At 41.0% G+C, this 18,677-nt stretch overlaps 1 protein-coding gene across 2 annotated transcripts; it reads right to left on the bottom strand.

Moving 5' to 3' along the window:
* Window positions 1-12,526: 12,526 nt before the first annotated feature.
* dhx58 (DEXH (Asp-Glu-X-His) box polypeptide 58) lies at window positions 12,527-16,846 on the bottom strand. Of its 2 annotated transcripts, XM_051387378.1 has the most exons (12): window positions 16,683-16,760; window positions 16,308-16,498; window positions 15,983-16,187; window positions 15,687-15,877; window positions 15,421-15,534; window positions 15,014-15,146; window positions 14,710-14,889; window positions 14,340-14,590; window positions 13,929-14,240; window positions 13,653-13,843; window positions 13,449-13,548; window positions 12,527-13,336 (listed from the first exon to the last, which is right to left on the bottom strand). In XM_051387378.1, the coding sequence occupies exons 2-12, from the start codon at window positions 16,482-16,484 to the stop codon at window positions 13,151-13,153; spliced, it is 2,040 nt and encodes a 679-aa protein (XP_051243338.1). In that variant the 5' UTR covers window positions 16,485-16,498; window positions 16,683-16,760; the 3' UTR covers window positions 12,527-13,150. The 2 variants fall into 2 exon arrangements, with proteins under 2 accessions (XP_051243338.1, XP_051243339.1); XM_051387379.1 differs by lacking the exons at window positions 12,527-13,336; window positions 13,449-13,548 and having other exon boundaries at window positions 13,649-13,843; window positions 16,682-16,846.
* Between the last annotated feature and the right edge of the window lie 1,831 nt (window positions 16,847-18,677).

Genomic DNA, 18,677 nt, shown 5'->3' with positions numbered 1-18,677 from the left:
ACCAAATGATCATAATTTAAAAATATTTTCTATCCCTGGATAGCCTTGGGAGGATACTGAATGAGAAGCATGTAGTGAATGGGTAGAATAAGATTAATAAAGACTCGAGTAATAGAGAGTGTATTGATATCTCATTCTCACCCGTATCAGCACATCTTGGCCTATTCAAAAGTAATGAAACAGTCATAGCTCATGAACTCACAGCCTCACTTAATTACACGACAGAGACGGAGGGACAGATTTATGGGAAAGAAAATGCATAGATAAGTTGAATCCGTTTGCGTCCAAGTTTCTCATTATGGTGACATTGTTATGCTACGAAAGAAAGACAGTGCATACAAGAAAAATAATATATTCTAGTGCTCCTCGTGATGCAGCAACAGTCATTTGTAGGAAATGAGGCTGCTTATAATCAGGGTCTATTAGCTGCGTCTACTGATATAATCAGTCCTCCTTTCCTACACAGCCACATGGAAATCATTTATTTTCTCCCAGTTTCTCTGAATTCTGGTTGTCTGATGATCACCTGATAAGTTCTTGCAGCAACTATGTTAAATTTTCATCAGAAAACTAGGTGATTTGCACAATTATATCAGGAGAGGAAAGGTGTGGGAGATAGAGAGAACTCCCCCAACTCCCTCCACAGCCGGCCTATAATTGATTCAACATTTTACACGATTATAACATTTTGCTCTGATGTCCCGTTTTTGTGCTTTGCTTTCTCACCATGCTTGCATGGGTCTGTGCTTGGATTTTGTCCCACAGTCTGAAGAAATGCAGGTTCAATGAAGTGGAAACTTTAAACTGCCTGTAGGTGTGAGTGTGAATTTGTTTGTCTATGTGGCGGACAAGTAGCCTGCCCACGGTGATATCCGGCTTTTTTGGGCGATGCTAGCAGCACGGAGCTAGAGTTGATAATGTCGGCCCGTCTGAAACCACTGAAATATTTCAACAACTATTGGATAGATAGATATTCACAGTCCCCATGAGTCCAACTGACTGTGATTAATTCATACTTTGGTTTATGAGCAAATTCTTGCACAAATCATGACATTCCCATCAGCCTCAGCTCACATGTTTGAGAATATGGCAAACATTATACCTGCTAAACATCAGCAGGTTACCATTGTGAGAATGTCAGCATTTAGCTCAAGGTACAATCTCACAGAGCTGTTATGGCAGTAATTCTTTTATCCAATGCATGCTGGGACTGACACCAGCCTTTACGTCCCTCAGGAGGAATAAGCATGTATAGCAAATGCATAACTGCTTCCGAGAACTTCAGTCATTTGATATAGTGTGGTATACATATAGACTGCCATACAAACCATTCAGTATGACCTATTCTATAACCAAAGTTGATTTTATTTTGTTGAAGACCACAACTAAAAATCCCCTGACGTGGTTTAATTTAATTATTTAGCCACAGAAATAGACAAACCTGGACTGCACCTGTGATTGAAAATCGAGGTAACGCAGTGTGACACGAGTAATTGATGGAGATACCTGGTTATATTCAGTTGTTCACTCACACAAGACAATAATAGGGAAGGGGACACTTTATGGTGCACGTTATCATGTCAAGTTTATTGAAGACTGAAATATTAACTTGAGCTGTTGCGCGTGGCCATTACGATTTATACATGCATAATTTCTCTGTCATGTCACATCAGTGCAGACGTTTCAAGGCTGAGTGATTTGCATGGTTTGACAGCAGTGCTTAAGAGGTGCAACAGGGTGTAAAGCTGTTAGGAAAAGGCTGAAATCTGTTGTTTATTGAACTTTATTCTTGTAGATTAGATGTGAGTATTTTGTTGTTGTCAAGCATTAACCTTCATTATTCCCTTTTATTCTCTTGATTTTCTAGTTGTCAGTCTGTTTAAGGCAGTGGTTCTCTCCCCTCACACATCCTGCATGCCCTGCAAATCATTTTTGGTTATTTCTGTCCATCTTTATTTCCCCCCCTCCCCATCCCTTTTCCCAAACTCCAATCATTTTTAACTCTCTCATGCAATCACTTCCCCTGCTTTGTGCCCCACCTCGCGCTCTGCCTCCCCCCTTCCATCACCCCCCTCCCGTTTCTTTAATCGTTCTGTTTTCTGCTGAAGGTTACTCTTGCCTGCAGGGCTATGAAAATGTCAGAAAGGCCCACTCCATTTTCAGCTACGTAAATAGCCATTTCCCGCCAGAGCAAACCCACTTTCCCGGGTCTGACCTGCCACGTTGCACATCACACTTCCCACCTCTTTCCCTACACTACCTGAGCACAATAGTGGGGGAAGCGCTCCTTCATTGCTTATCTGTCATTTTGATATAACGGACTGCTGCCATTGTCCTCTGTATTCATCTCCCTCTTGTTCTGCATTTAAACAACCCAGACTCATGAGGGAAACGCTCAGCTACATAAATTCAAATGAAATTGCTCCTATTCCTGTAGGGATTAGCCAAGCTCACTATGAATAGCTATATATGCTGTGATTAAAAGCTTGTTTTCAAGAGAAGCAGTAACATTTATTATAACTCATCCAGTTGAGAAATGGGTTAATGAAATATATTAGCTATAACAATAGGAGGAATGCTGTGTGATTTGTAATTTTCACTATTTACAGCCTCTAATGGACAAGCACACTTCCATTAATCACATTTTGAAATATTGTTGAAATATTCAAATATATTCACAAAAATATGCAACAGCCATGTTGAAATAAAATGCTAATTCCACATCCAGGACTCACAAAAGAGCAGAAATGGACTTATTAACCTTGCCTAAAACCACTCTGTACTCCCCAACCTGAAACAGCCCGTAATGTCAGTACAATTTATCACCATGGGAAGCAATATGGGAAAGTGCGTGTTCATTGGCAGAGACGTGGAAAGCACTTACAGTGTTGAAGAGAATGACAGTCAGAGAAAAGAATCTTCTACACTTCTTTAAGTCACAGAGAGCTTCAAATAAAATTTTGCTTCCATTAAAACTTTACTCTTTTAACACTCGAAGGACAAATGCTCTTTTAAGGCTGAGTGAGTGTGTTTTGTGTAATTCTCCAAAGGTTTAGTGTTTTCTCTGAATTAGAATTTAGCTTTGGATGCAGTGGTGAGAGGTGGCGTGGGCTCAGAAGGATATTGCAGAAATATTAAACCTGGATTTGTGCCCTGAGTCTTTTTAGCGAATAAAAAAGAAAAAAAGGAAAATCACTTATTTGATCTCTTGTGTTTTCTAAAACAACTGTACTTGCTTCTGTGCCCTGTAAATCCTCACACTTTGAGAGCGCGCTCCTGCAGGTCATGCAAGGCTAGTTCATTTCCGTGTGCCATGTCCCAGAAAACCCTGACGTGCTGGGCGTCGCTCCCATCCTCCACCTCCTCTACCCCTTCACTAACACTCCCCTGATCTTCCCTTTCAATTTCCTGCAGCTCCACAAGACAATGGAGAGCTACATCAAAGGCCTGCATGAGGGGTTTGATAGCTCACATCAGCAAAAAAAAAAAAGAAATCATTCATACACACTTCTCGTTCAACAGTATTTGGACAACTTATCATCTTTCAGTGCACTTGCGACAGAGGTTTACTTTTGAGAGAGTAAAAGAAAAGCTGTTAGTGGAAAGCTACAGGCAACAAAATGCACAGGTACAGAAACACTGATAATTTCCTTGACACATATGAGTGTCACGGCCACGCTATAGACTGAAACTATAATTTCTGACGGTCTCTTATGTTTTCCTCTAGTATTTACACTGACAAGACATATTGATTCATGCTGCTGTCACAGCCTAAGCAAGGGTTAGGCACTGAATGTGACACATGCATGTGCACACACACATTGTGTGATAGGGCTGAAATAACAGGGAAATGATGTACACAAAAACATAATTGAGTGGTCCAGATATAAAATTACTTCTGGATCCATTCTGGCTAATTTACCTTGCTTTACACAGTGTTGTTCCTCTTTTAACAATGGATATAGTGAGTCAACGCTGTCAGTCTGGCACTGCCCTCCCGCTGCGACTGAAAATGATTTTCAACAGCTTGATCAAATTAATTGGCTTGACTGTTGGGCAGAGGGGGATAGATAGACCATTAGCTATTGAAAAGGAAAAGATTGACAAGTACGTTGTTTCTCAGGAATAATTGAGAGGGAGGACTGCGGCTGGAGGGAGAGTGAAGGGTACACAAAGAAAGCAGGCCTCAGATGAGGACAAAAGAATAGATTTTGCAAAAATGAGCATGCTTTGTTTCCTCTCCTTGGCAGGAGTCAGATGTTTTGCTGTGCTCCGTCTTGTGAAGCATGACTCCCTTTTCTCCTTAGACACAAAACCTATCATTTGGACATTTGTGGATAGACGAGAGAAAAGCAGCTTTACCAAAGACAGGAATAGACATTTTGAGGGATGTGAAAAAAAGGGGGTGTGGTGCCAGCATGAAAAGTATTCAGTGTGGAAACATGCGTTTTCTAGTAATATAGCGTATGATTAGTTTGATGAGAATATCCAAAGCCAAGAAAAACAAGAGGGACAAAGACGAAGGTTTGAAACATTTGCCAATTGCTATTACATCTACTTCCTGTATGATACACCACAAGGGGCTAGTGAGACTATGGATGAGCGGTGTGCGTGCCATGCTGCCATGCTGCCATGCAGTTTCTTGTGTGAGGGTTGCATAGAGGGCAGGGCAGTGGCAGAGAGGTATGGCGCTCATTCTAATTGGATCTGTCAAAACTCGCCACCAGTTAATGTAGTGCCTCTATTAGGCAAAGCTGCAGACCATGACCTGCAGTGTGATCGATGACTCTATTTGTTATTTTGCTGTTGTTGCTGCTAGTAGTTTTTGTTGTTGGTGATGATGAAGATGATGACAGAATGCTTTTTTTAAAAACAATTGGTTCAGAATTTCAGTCAGTGGTTGACAAAAACTGGCTTCTGTTTTTAAAATAATGGAAATATCTATGTCTGATCTGTCTCTTGATGGCTGATGGATGATACTGTGCTAAACCATTAATGGGTAAAGATGCGTGTCCCTCCGAGGCAAACAGTTAGCATGGCTCACCAGCGGATGACCAGGAAAGAAACAGCATGCCAACTAAAACCAATCCAACGAACAGTAACAACGGGACAACGCAATTCTGCCCTTTGTGGCATCATATGATAGGTGCGCTATGCGGCGCGCCACTAACTGCAGGATGCATAACATACACAGAATGTTTAATTACATTAAAATGGGGGCGATAATGTAATAGAGACCCCCACACTTCTATGATTTTACTGCTTTTGTGGGAGCGCATGGGAACTCCCACTGGTTCCCACGTAACTCAAACCCTGGAAGTAATGCAGGGTTATGTTGCTGCAGTAAGCTAGTCAGCCAGACATCCTAATATTCAAGCAGATAAACACTCTCTTTACTACAAATTCATTACCCTTCTGATCTTCTGACAACTACTATCCAGGGTGAGGTGTTTAGCTTTTTGGTAACACCTCTCAATAAGGTCCAGTGTGTCTCATTTAGGAAGATCTACTGGCAGAAATGGAATATAATATTCATTGGTTTGTTTTCATTAGTGTATAATCACCTGAAAATAAGAATCAATGTTTATTTTTTTCGTTACCTTAGAATGAGCTGTTTTTATCTCCAGGGGGTCCTCTTCTACAGAGGCCGCCATGTTGAGCAGCCATGTTTCTGCAGAAGCCCAAAACATACAAAACGAACACTGGCTCTAGACGGGTCCTTTCACGTTTGTTTGCAAGAATGTAATTTTGCTCAAATGACTAAAAATGACACTTTAAAAACCTCAACAGTATTAAAATCCTTTCCAGATACTACAGAATCTAATCTACAGACATTTCTAATTCTAGTTCATCTCTAATTCTCCATTTACAGTAAGTCACTAAAAATGAGCTCAACCTACATACCCAAAACATAGAAATGTAAGTAAACCACTCTGAGGTTTTGCTATAGCCTCCACTTTGCTTTGACTGGCTCAGATGGGGGAAAGGGGATCAATACCTCCCTGTGCCAGAGTCTCATAAATCTGTAGAAATCTTTTTATGCTATATGAGCCCTCTACTTATCGCTGGCTCCAACTGGTACACAGAAACAAGGCTTTTTCTAGGTTTGATTGGGCTGCTTGGGGATTGTAACAGTGTTTATCAGCCCACCCTATGAGACTGTCCTGTTGTTGTTGTTGTGTCTCTCTGTTTACAGAAAGATTTCTGGGAATCTGTCCTGTGTCCTGGCAAGGTTACAGATGATGAACGACTTCACTTTCATAAGCCAGTATTCCTCCTCCAGGACATATGCCACTGCTCCTCCTCTCTAATTCAACCTTTTCTGCACTCTATGAAGGTATTATAGCCCTCCTTATTCTGCCTTCTATAATCAACATTTTTTTCCTTTTTGTGCCCTCTCCTCTAGGCCCCCTTCGTTCTATTTTCATAATTTCTTTCTGTCCGTCAGATGTATCATTTTCAGGCTGCTGTAGTCATTTCTTTTACTTTTCTCACTCCTCTCATTAAAAAAAAAGTCGGAATAGGAAATAACAGACCTTGCATGTCTAAGCCTTGACTGCTCTATACTAGTGAGGCTTTCATGGTATAATCGATACCCTGGGCACCGACCTCGGGGATAGCCTGTTATAGTCAAATGCTTTTTGGTTTCTCTTGTGTGTGCAATTGTTTCAGCCAATGAACAGCACCCCTGGCCTTGCCTTCAGAACAAGGACTCACCCAGCTGTCACACACACGCAAACAAAATACACATTTACAGTTTATGCACTTAGCACACATCCACAGTTACAGCGAGTGAACATGTTGGGATACAGTTTATAAAAAGGCAAATTATTAAACAGAAAATAGTGAACCACTGCATGTTTCTAACCCAAAGTAAAGCCTCTTCAAATTGCCTTTTTATTATGTCGAACCATTAGTCCAAAACCCAAAGATATTCTGTTTATAATTACTTAAAAGAGAGAAAAGCAAATATTCATATTGGATAAACTGGAATGCTGATTATTTTTACTTGATAAATTACTTAATGGAGTAATTACTAACACTTGTTTTATTATTGACAAAACAGTTGTTAATTTTCTGACAATCAATGAATTGACTTCAATTGAATTATGAATCTTAGCTTCATATTAAAGTTGAAAATTGATTTTTGTTTTTGTCAGTGGACAAAACTAAGACTGTTTCTCCTGTCTTGGTCAAAGTGAAAGACAATTGGGTTCATGTGAAATCAACTGTATTTATTCAGTTCGCTTCACCCTCCCCTTCCAAGCTTAAAGGAGAAACAACTGTGAAAAGTGCAAAATACACAAAACAGCTCTATCTACAGCTAGAGTTTGGTTTGTCCGTTTTGGGCTACTGTAGAAGAATGGCGATTTAACATGGCGGCCTCCATTGAAGGCGACCCCGTCTGCTCATTCTGACATAATGAAAACACAGACATTTCTGTTTTACATGTGATTATGCACCAATAATCCCATAGTTATGCATATTATATTCCATTTCTGCCAACAGAGCCTACTAAATATTACACACTGGACCTTTAACCATCACATCCGTCACACATACACGTACATGCAAACAAGACCACACTCAATCATCTTCCAGTGATCAGCGTAGAGGGGAGTAAATAAAAATCTGTGGGCTGTCATATGAGTCCACAATAATCCCCACCAGCCTGAATGACTCAAAGCGACTCAACATGGATTAATAACAGGGATTAGAGTGACACAAACTGCAGTCAATGGCAGAGACAGAGGAAAGAGGACAAAGACACATTTATTTTAGCCCAAACCAAAACCACTATACCTACGCACACAGACACACACACACACACACACACACTAACAATAAATATCTGGAGCACCACATTTACTTAAGAACAGGACTCTGTCAACAGTCTCTACTTCTCCCAGACTTTCGATGTGAGCGCTAATATTTATACTGCCAATATGTCATAATGTTTTATGGACTAAAACATAGACAGCAGCACTTGTTTGGTTTTTTAAAGCGTGAATTCTTTGGCCAGTGAAATGGGCTTCTGATCAAGAACTTATTGGGTGTTCATGCTTAAGTTTCTAAACTCCAATAATTTAGCAGGCAGTTCTGTCAAAAGGAAGGCAGTAGAAAGGGACAAGACAGAAAAGAGCAGACAAAAGCCCAGACAGCAAAGACAAGCGCCTCTTTTATCTGTTCTATAATAAAGCATGAAATAGGCTGGGTAACTCGACTTTGGCACTGACACCGGCGCTCGAGTCCACTTCAGAGAGCGACATCCTCAATCAAAGGAGACGTGCGACAACAAAGATACACCCCTTCCTTACTATAATTGCTTTCATGTTGCCCCCAAAATACACACAAACATGTTTTTCAAGAGTCTGGGTGTTAAAAAGGAACGTACCGTGAAATTAAAAATGTAGAAGGGAATGTTCTGTATAAAATTTGAAATACGCCCCATCTCGAATTGACCCGAGGGCTTTTTGATGGCAGCCAAGACACGACTGCCCCAAAAGAGGTCAAATGGCATAACAAGACATGGCCACATCACTCCAAATATAGTTTACTCGCAGCACTGTACATCCACACAGGCTGGGCAGCAGCCTGAAAACCACTCAACTCCAAATAAGGCACAGGCAGTATACATAACCACATACAGTAGGACAATGCAGATGTCATCACCCATCTTGTCACTCAATGTAACTTGTAATCCACTGCTGTTGCCATGAGAATAGAGACTTTGAAGTCCTATCGCCTTGACAAGAAGGCCGACGAGCAGCGCAGCAGGCTCTCAGACAGCACTAGCAGCTGCCTGACAAGTAGACCGATCCCAGAGGAAATGCCCGTCCTGGTGACCGGCTCACTGTACTGTAGGAGATATTTGTGTCTGTCATTGTCTCCGTCTGTGTCCTGGAGAGAATATGTGTTACGACTGCACAAGCAGAGAGAGAGTGTGTGTGTGTTAGTCTGACGCTGGCCTAACAGGTGTGACTTCTGTCTGCAGCCAGGAAATTGACCCAGTGATGGGCTTTGTCGTCCACACCTGTCAACGTTGTCTTACCACACAAGTTTTACGCACAGACTGCTTACAGTATTTGCTTATTTAAAAAGGAAAAAGAGAGTTAGGTAATGTTTTTTTTCCAAAATCTATATGAATGAATGATTTTTATTTAAATGTCCTGCCATAATGGGTTTAAAAGACACTTTTACAAGACATCCATATTTACAGCAGAATAGTAGATGATAGGACAATATAGTTCTGGTTCTCAAAGTGGAATGATGGGATCAATTTGTGATGCACAAATTATGATTCCCACTAGTTTCAAATCATATCGCAATATCTATCCAAATAATCGCAATATGGTGTTTTTACCATTTCATGCTGCCCTGCTAGCCACACGGCTCCACAGACGGCAATGTCGCTCCACCACGTTGGTCCAGACTGAAATATCTCAACAACTACTGGATGCATTGCTATTACATTTCAAAAGCACATTCATGTCCCCCCTCAGGTTGACCTGCAATCATTTTGGTGATGCTCTAATGTCTTTAGTGGTCTCATCAGGTCTTTAAATTTGTCCAGTACTTTGGGCATTCCCATCAGCCTCAGCCACAGGGCCTACTTCGTGTGGCCTACCACTTCAGGCATCTTAAAATCTGTCAAAAGGGAAAAAAAATAAAAATAAAAAAAGAATCACTCATCTGTTGATCTCACAACTGTTTGCCTGCACTGAGGGCAAACCTTGAGGGGCCACAAGTAATATTTATTGATCGCAATAAAATTAATTCGAGGCTCCACACAGCAACAAATCCAATTGGCCAAAGTTGATAATGTGAATCAGGCACACAGTGGATAGCAGGGAACAGCAGCCATGGCAAATCAGTGTTAAACAATGTGGATTCAAAATGCAACAGAGCAGCTTCGCCATATTCAACACAACAAACCTTGCTGGCCGCTGACAGGTGTCATAAATACACCTGGAGGAGACCACCTGCTCATGCGTAAAACACTCCAAACTCAACATTCACAACGCCATGACTGATAAAGCAAGGTCAGTCTCTCTCTATCTCTCTCTCTCTTATGAGTGTGTGTGTATTTGTGGAAGAGGAACACATCCCAAACAAGCTGTTTGTCCAACTATAAACGGAAAACGTGTGTAGGGGAGAAATACGCAGCCAATTCACAATTAATCTGCAAACATTCCCCTGATGCTGAGTTCCACCAAATGGCAACAGTGGAGCTGTCACGCTGCGCGGCATCTTCCACTAAAGCCCATTTATTAGCTCAGTTTGTTCCTGTTAGTTGTTTCTTGGGGGGAAATCGTGCCAACCGGGCGGGAGTCCGCTGTAATCGCCCTTCCCCTGCATAGTTCAACACACACAGGTCGCCAGGTCAGCGAGCTTCCATTACAAGTAGCTAATTAGGCTAATGACCTGTCAATCACACATTAAAGGTGACACCCAGGGTAGAGGCCATGTTTGGAGATTTTCTGTAGGCTATGTGATAAAAACTAAATAAACTAAATAAAAAACTTCAAACTGAACTTTACCAAGACAGAGGGGAAAAAATACATAATACATAAGTAAGTATCTTATTATTACTTTTATTATGAGTGAGTCTGCTGATTTATATTTATTTTCTCTATAAATATATGATCACTTTGTTGTTAGCACGTCAGAAAGTGGTGAATAGTGAAAAATGCCCCAAATAATATCCTAAAGCCCAATGTGACATATTCAGATAGCTAGTTTTGTCCACATACAGTCTAAAACCCAAATATATTTAATTATCCTATATGACAAAAGAGCCACTACTCTTGTTTTGCTTTTTTTAAAAATCATAAACATTAATCAGTTATTTAAATTTTCAGTTGATCAGTCAATAATATCAGTTGGTAACATGTTTCAACATGCACCAAATAAAGGGGATCCCTTTTCTTTCAAAACATGCAAAATAGCTCCATCTTGTTTTTACATTTTAAAAGAAATATGAAATCGATGAAGCTATTTTATTAGTTGGCAAATTGATTAAGTTATGTCATACACTAGGAAATATCAGATATTGTGAAATGAATAAGATCCTACATGACATCAGTTTCTCAGCTGGAAGACATACTCGTCCTCATCAAGGAAATCCGAAACCGACTCTCATACAGCTCGTGTATAAGATGAACATATACAGTAGACAGACAGCCGTGCATGTCCTAGATACCAATGACAACAAGCCTACTATAAATGTGAGTAGCATCCCCTAAATTCACACACACACACACACACACACACACACACACACACACACACACACACACACACACACACACCATGTTATCCTTTGCTCAACTACTCCAAGCTGCTTTAATTTCAGAAGTGAGCTAATTGCAATTAAGATGCATGGGGTGCTGAGCTGGGAAGTAAAAGGAAGCAATCAGTGTTGATTATAGAGCCTGAGCCTGATCAGAGTAAATCATACACTGCACGGCTCCTCTCTGCCTGCCTGGATCTGAGTCAGGCATGACACCGGAACAGAGCCTGTTTTTAGTGTGATTACGTCTATGGCAGCACTACTGACTCCAGCTCTCTGCCAGATTTGAAAGGATTACGACACATGTGACACTGTGAGGTTGACCTAATCATGTCTTGCCCAGAGATGCACAAAAAGATGTGTTGTGGGTCAAAAGTGAATATACCCAATACAGCTGCCTGCCTGAAACTAAATGCTTTCCTCGCCAGTTGCTTTAGTTCCATAATCTGGGTTTGTTTTGGAACCTGCTCATTATAGCTGAAGCTGTGCTGCTGTATATCAAATTTGATTCATATATGTAAACACAGCAGTAAAAACAAACTGTAAATTAGCTTCAGCAAAGACTGTTTTCCATGATTAGCTGTCTAAATCTGTCTTTTAGGGATTGCTGAAATCAAGCCGTAAGGGTTCTTAGAAAAAGTAATTCAGTAAATTGTATCTTTGAAGCCAGATTTTTAAATTCATTCAAATTTCAAGTTCATCTGTAGCTCTGTGTAGACTGTTCAGATGATCCAAGCTGAAATACATAACCCTGTATTGATCCAGTGATGCACAAGCAGCATAGTGAGCTGCAGCAGTCAAAACACATCACAAGTAAAATTCAGTATACATTTTGAAAGCTACAAAGAGACGCTTTTGCAGACATTGGAGGATTCGGGGATATTTTTAGCTCATGTAATGCTTTTGTCCAAACATAAAGAAACAGTTGCATTAAAATAAACCACTGTTTATATCAGAACTAATGCTTGAAAAGCCCCCTTTCCTGTCTACTGACTACATTTTTCCTTTTTCCAGATGTCAGATGCTCAAGGGCACCACAGCCAAATCTGGTGAGTTTGACTAATCTAAGGGCCACTGGGCATCAGTTTGAGATACACTAGAGGAGATTTCTACTGCGGCTTAATTTACATTATATGTTACTGGTTACAGAGGTAGAGAAACTGTGTCTGAGTTGATTGGCTAACCAACACTGACACCTAGTGGTTGATAGTGGCACAATTATTACAAGAAATCTGGGCATTTCAAGAGGAATGTTTATTTAAATTCCATATCAGCTTTCATTTTAGTTTATTTACATCGGCCATGATTGCTCATCATAAAAAGTATACAGAAACAAAGTCAAATGAAGTCAAATAAAAGTGGCTTTATAATGCTAAAATATTGTTAAAACTAACCTCCCATAAAACATTTGAATAATTGCATAAAATAATTAGAGATGATCAGTACATACACAGTATCTGCATACTACAGGAACAAACACACGTGTATATACTGCATCCACTGTAAAAATGTGGCTGCTAATTGAAAGCATTTTAAAACAGTTAAATCTTGGTGATTACATGTCAAGTGTTCATGATTGTTAAAGGTTCATGTTACATCTGAGTTGATTTTGTGCTTTGTTTCTGTGGATGACTTAAGAAGAAACAGAGGCAGTACCCACAAAAACATGCAAAAGGAGTTAGGACCTTTGGCCTGTCATGCTAATTTCAAGCATGATCGATGCGTAATGGGTTTTAGCGCACTGCTGCCTCACTGGCCCGCAGCACAAATTAATGCAGGCACATGGGAAAAAACAGATAAAAACTGACATGTGAGGAAGAAGAAAAGAACCCCACACTGATTTCTCTTACTGGTGTCTCAATCAAATATGTCAGGGAAGTTTTCTTCGCAGTATTGTGCAAAGTCTAACTCCTCAACAAGGAAAGTGATGTCCTTCCACTTCTTCACAGTAGTCCTGCCATCAGGGGTCTCCATGGCAAAGTTCTTGATGGCGAGATTGGGCAGGATGGCAAACTTCTTGTACTTCATCTCAAATCCCCAGTTCTGTGAATGTAAATAAGGATAAAATGCACACCGCAACATGAGCACCAACATCAGCTCTTTCGAGTCTGGTTTTGAGTTTTAAATTAATTAATTGGCAGAGTGACCACTTTACCTTGTTGCAGCCTTCGTTACTGCAGCTGATTGTATGTCCAGGCTCCCAGTCCTCAAAAGTCCTTTCCAGGTTCACCTGCCCACCGATTTTGTAGTGTCTCCTGAGAGAAAAGATAAGCCGTGTTCACAGGACGTTCAGAGACGTTTTGTAAAGACTTTGGCTTGAATATTCTTTTGCACATAGCTTATACTGAGTTCAACTCACTTAAAGTCAGGATTGATGTTGACATAGTGCACGTTGTCAACAAGTTTAATGTCACTGCCAGAGGCCACAGGCTTGAAACAGCTGCGACACAAGAGCTGGACAATAGCAGCAGAGTTGCGACTCCTCATCGCCGTTTTGGTCTTCTCTACAATTTTCCTGCCAATAACTGCCTCTGTCTGTAGCTCAGTTATCTGGGGACAAAGAATAAAAGGTGATGGCAAGAACACTAAGCAGTGAGAGTAAGGGATGAAGATGGACACAGTACCACATCCTCACCTTTCTCTGAAACTCTTCAGATCTCATATCTTGGACCTTGGCAATGGCTTTTCCAGTCAGCTCTTCCAGATATTCGTTGGTGAGCTCCCGCTGCACTTCCCGCCCCCCTTTCTGGGCGACCACTGCATACTGGCTGTCTCTTGCCCGGGCACGGCCAATGGCCTGCTGCTGGGCAATTTCATTTGTAAGCAGTCCATAGCGTACCACCAGGTTGCATTCAGGGATGTCAAGGCCTTCTTCAGCCACACTGGTGGAGATCAGGAGGTTGAGAGAACCATTGCGGAAATTGCGGATCGTGTCTGCCTGCTTATTCTGCAAGGAAAGTTTACATTGTAAGGACACATTAACAGATGAGTTATTACTGAATTCGAATGACTTAAAGCTCATAGCTTAGGATTCTTATCAACACACCTGTGTCATGTAATCGATGCCATTGCCAGCCCCAGTGAGAATGGCTGCCTTGATGCCAGCTTCCTGTAGGGCTCTGTTGGTGGAGACCCAGTCATGTAGGCAGTGGGTGCTTTTACGAGTTTTACTGAAGATGATTCCTCTTGATTGCACACTTGGACCAAACTGTTTTAGCAGAGTGCTCTCAAGTTGGGCCATCTTCGGGTTCTCATAGCGAGAATCCATTGCAAACTTCCTCAGCTCCACCTGATTTTCTGTGTAAAAGTGGTATTAATTATTTCTTGCAAAAAACTGCACCATGAGCTTCACATAAATAAAAATGATATGGCCGGTCATATACATAGATAAGTAACTCATATTTTTGGATTCCTACCATTGAAAAGTCCGACAAGGAAGTAGTCTGTTCCATCAATTTCAGGGACGGTCTGGTAGAACTGTTCTAGGGAGCGAAAAGCATCCATCATTCGCAGGGTGTCATTGATGAGAAGGGCGTCGCTGTACTTTCGGAGGTGGAGTGCACATTGTGCCAGCACTCTGTTGCCGTCTTGTACTCCTGGTCCAAATATACACAAATTATGTGTCAGCATGAACAGAAGCATTTGCTGTCCTTGCCACCAAAACCCTAACAACTGCATTGTAGCATACAAGATCGGGAAAAAAAACAACTGATTTCTTACCTCGCCGCTCTAGATTCACCACATCTGCCTCATAGTCTTGTGTGCCACACGCTCTCAGACTGAAATCTGGAGGTATGTTCATGTACTCATGGATCAGCTGCATCATCCACTTCAGATGATCCTCAAATGGATCCTAAGAGGAAAAATGTTGACTATATGTGGAATGTATATGTAAATATAGCATCTTTCAAAATGTTTTGATGATTAAGTTTTTGTTTGTTTTTTTGTAATTTAAATGAAAATAAGTGCAGGCTGTTGCTTTCAGCCCACTTATTTCATTGTCCCCATGTCATGCAAGTTGTAATTATAAGGGTGCATTACTGTCTACTACATCTGTTTTTATTTGGAAATGTTCCAAATGTCTACAAATAGTGGGTTAAATTTAAAAAAGGAAGAAAATTGCTTACCTCAGGCCTTTTCTCCACAATGTCAAACGTCTTCTTGGGTCTGGGTACTTTCTCCTTGAGCTCGGGGGCATAGTGTTTAGTTGAAACTATGGCTGAGTCCAGGTTGGCACAAATCTGAGAGAGAGAGAGAGAGAGAGAGAGAGAGAGAGAGAGAGAGAGAGAGAGAGAGAGAGAGAGAGATGATGAATATCATAATTATGAAGAATAAGAGGAGATGGGGAGCTCTTATTAGTGACAAACAGGAAGGTGAATAGTTAAATCCTAACCTGCAGTACATGGTCCACAGCCCTGTTCAGGATCTTGGCGCCCCCTGTTCCCGGTGATGCAGTGAGGCCCAGGATCTGTGGCAACGGTCGCTCTCCTTTCAACTTTTTCTCCACATAGTATCCCATGACCTTGTTGTAGACTGACTCCTTGTTGGTGTGGTGACACTCATCAATTATCAGTAGAGTAATATCTGTAAGGAACCATGAATGCGTCAAGCGTACAGTCTCGATTTGTGGATCTTACTGTCTGTAGTATGAAACTTACATCATAAACAAAGAAGCTCACTTATACTGACCTGAGAGCTCAACGTGTTTGGTGTCCTCCATGTTAGTCAGAGCATTATACAAGATCTGTGCGGTGCAGATGACCACATCTGACTTCTGGACCACTTTCCCGAAGAAGTCCTTCTCTCCTGTCTCTCCACTGACTGCCATCAAGGTGTAGTCATGGTCCAGGTAAGGCTTGAACTCTTTGCTGTAGTGTTGGTCTACCAGGTGAACCTACAGTGCAGACGACATCAAAACATATTGTATTTTGCCTTCTTCTGCTACACTGCTTGCATCCTATAATTAGTATGAAAATGATTCTGGACTCTGGCAGTTTGTATGCTAACTGTGTACCTTGTTTACGAGGACCACCACCTTTGCGTTCGGTTTGGACTCCAGGTGTTTTTTGGCCACATACACAGCTGCACGTGTTTTTCCGCCTCCCGTCGGCAGCCAAATGATTATGTTCTCTCCCCGGAGAGCCCTTTGAACCACTTCTTCCTGGTACGAATACAGCCCAAAATCTGCCATCCTACACTGTCCTCCTGTTTGACAACACATCAGAATTACACAGCATTGTAGAAAAGAATCAGCACATCAAAACTCATTAACAGCATAACGTCTGGCTACATCAGGGTAAAGTTGGAGAAAACAGCAACAAGCTTCCTGTGAGACCTGCTGAATCATTGTATTCATCTGTTACAAACAGTCAGCCTTTATTAACTCACCAGTCAGCTGTGTGTTTTCGCTGCTTCTCCTTGTCCACTGCCAACACACTGTGGTGTGGAGGGTTTTTTAATTCTGTTGTGATCAGCTGTGTGACGCTCACACACGGAAATGAAAGTAAAAGCCCTTTGAACCAAGTGGCCCTAGAGGGAGGCTCTGGAGGAACAACAGTCTTAGTGTGCAGTGACAGGGGAAGCCTGAACTACACTGACATAAAATAGTCAACCCTCTTTCAAAACCCTTTTTTAATAAAGCTGTGTCTACGCTTATATTCATATCTTATCCATACTCCATACTGCAGCTGTGGCCTACAGCTGAGGTTGTTTTGTAGAGAGTGTTGCGTGCACCGAAACTGGGCCCTGTCTGTTGCTCTTCATTGCATAAGGAAAACAAAACTTATGATTGTTGCTTGTGTTGATGCAGGAAATCCCCATGCCTGTTTTAACATGAACCAATGTAACTTTATGTTTTCTGCCCTCTAGTTCCATTACTGAATAACTGAATTCAGTTGCAAGTCATTGTTTCACCAGACTTGGGTACAGTAAATCTTTAGTCAGGCTAAAGATTGGAATTTCAGTAAAGCTGCACTGACTCAATGACAATACGTTCTGGGCTTGGCTACCTGTACACAACCTTGTTTTGTCCCTTATACCCGGTAAATGAGTGCTAATGATCTTCTGAGTGGCTTTAATTACCTGCTGCAGAGCCCTCCTATCCTGGGCCATATACATCTACACCTGTTTCCTCACTCTCAGCTCCTCCAGAAGCCTCCTCTCTCCTCAAGCTGGCTTTAAGGGATAGGAAGAGCCACCGTGACGGCGGAGGGGGGATTTCTGGGTCACCGGAGGAGAGAGGACGCGAGAAAGCATGAGTAGTGTAATAAAAAGCACTCTGAAAGGCTGTGTGTCTTTGCGTCCTTTCTTAAAATCAACGATCACCTCCTTGTTATATTATAGTTATATTACAGTCTATATTGTTATATTAAAGTCTGTATTTTATTTAATTTTTTTCTTAGTTTTATATTTACACTTATATTGTTTACCTTGTGTGTTATGTGCAATCACAACTGTTTTACTGTCGTAGTATTTTGTTTTTCTTTACTACTGGCTGCAGGTACAAAGAATGCATTTCACTGTGCATATTACTATGTATAACTGCATGTGACAAATAAAACCTCTTATCTATCTTGTTGATAAAGTTGCTCCTAAAGTTGTTTCCACACAGACAGCACTCAGCAATCACTATATGGTGTTAGGTGTGGTTTTAAATCTGGTTTTGAGTAGTTGTGTTATACAGAGAAACAAAACTTAAACCTCGCTCTGCCGGCAGAAGGGCCCCACTGAGGGAGGCTCTGGAGGAACGGCAGCTGCTCTTCGCTGTGCAGCGACAGGGAAAGCCTTCACTGACAGAAAATCTTTGACAAACCCTTTATAATCCAGCCATGGTTAATCATATATTGATCTTTTTGTATGTACCTTACAGGTGACAGTTGTTTTATTGAAACTGAAAAGGGAAAGGCCACCGCACACTCAGGTTTTGCAAACAGTATACTCTAACTGGGCCCTGCCTGCATTTTGTTACATCAGGAAAGCGAAACCTACAGGCCTAATGCTACAGTCAAAACATATGAGTCACAGAAGAATTTATTTTAGTACTTTAAAAAAACATTTTACACAGATGCACCATAACAGACACCTATTTTGCCACAGATGCACCTTTTTAAATACACTATTTAAGATACTAAATATTTGCTGATAGATCATTTGTAACAATTAGGCATTCATTTAAGGATACCAAAGGCAGTTAATGCGTTTCTTCACAAAATGTAGTATCCTCTCAAAATATCCACCAACTTACAATCTAGTGAATGTAAATCCTAAATACCTATATGTGTGTGTACTTTTTTAAGGTTAATCAGTGGTGAACAGTTTGGACAGACAGACTTTGTGATGCACTTAATTAAAGAAAGAACTGTTGTACTATAATCACACATAAAAT

This window comes from Dicentrarchus labrax, unplaced genomic scaffold (assembly GCF_905237075.1).
Source record: "Dicentrarchus labrax unplaced genomic scaffold, dlabrax2021, whole genome shotgun sequence".
Taxonomy (NCBI): Eukaryota; Metazoa; Chordata; class Actinopteri; family Moronidae; genus Dicentrarchus; species Dicentrarchus labrax.
Note: the sequence above shows the minus strand (reverse complement) of the source record. Positions and strands in the feature narration are given on the sequence as shown.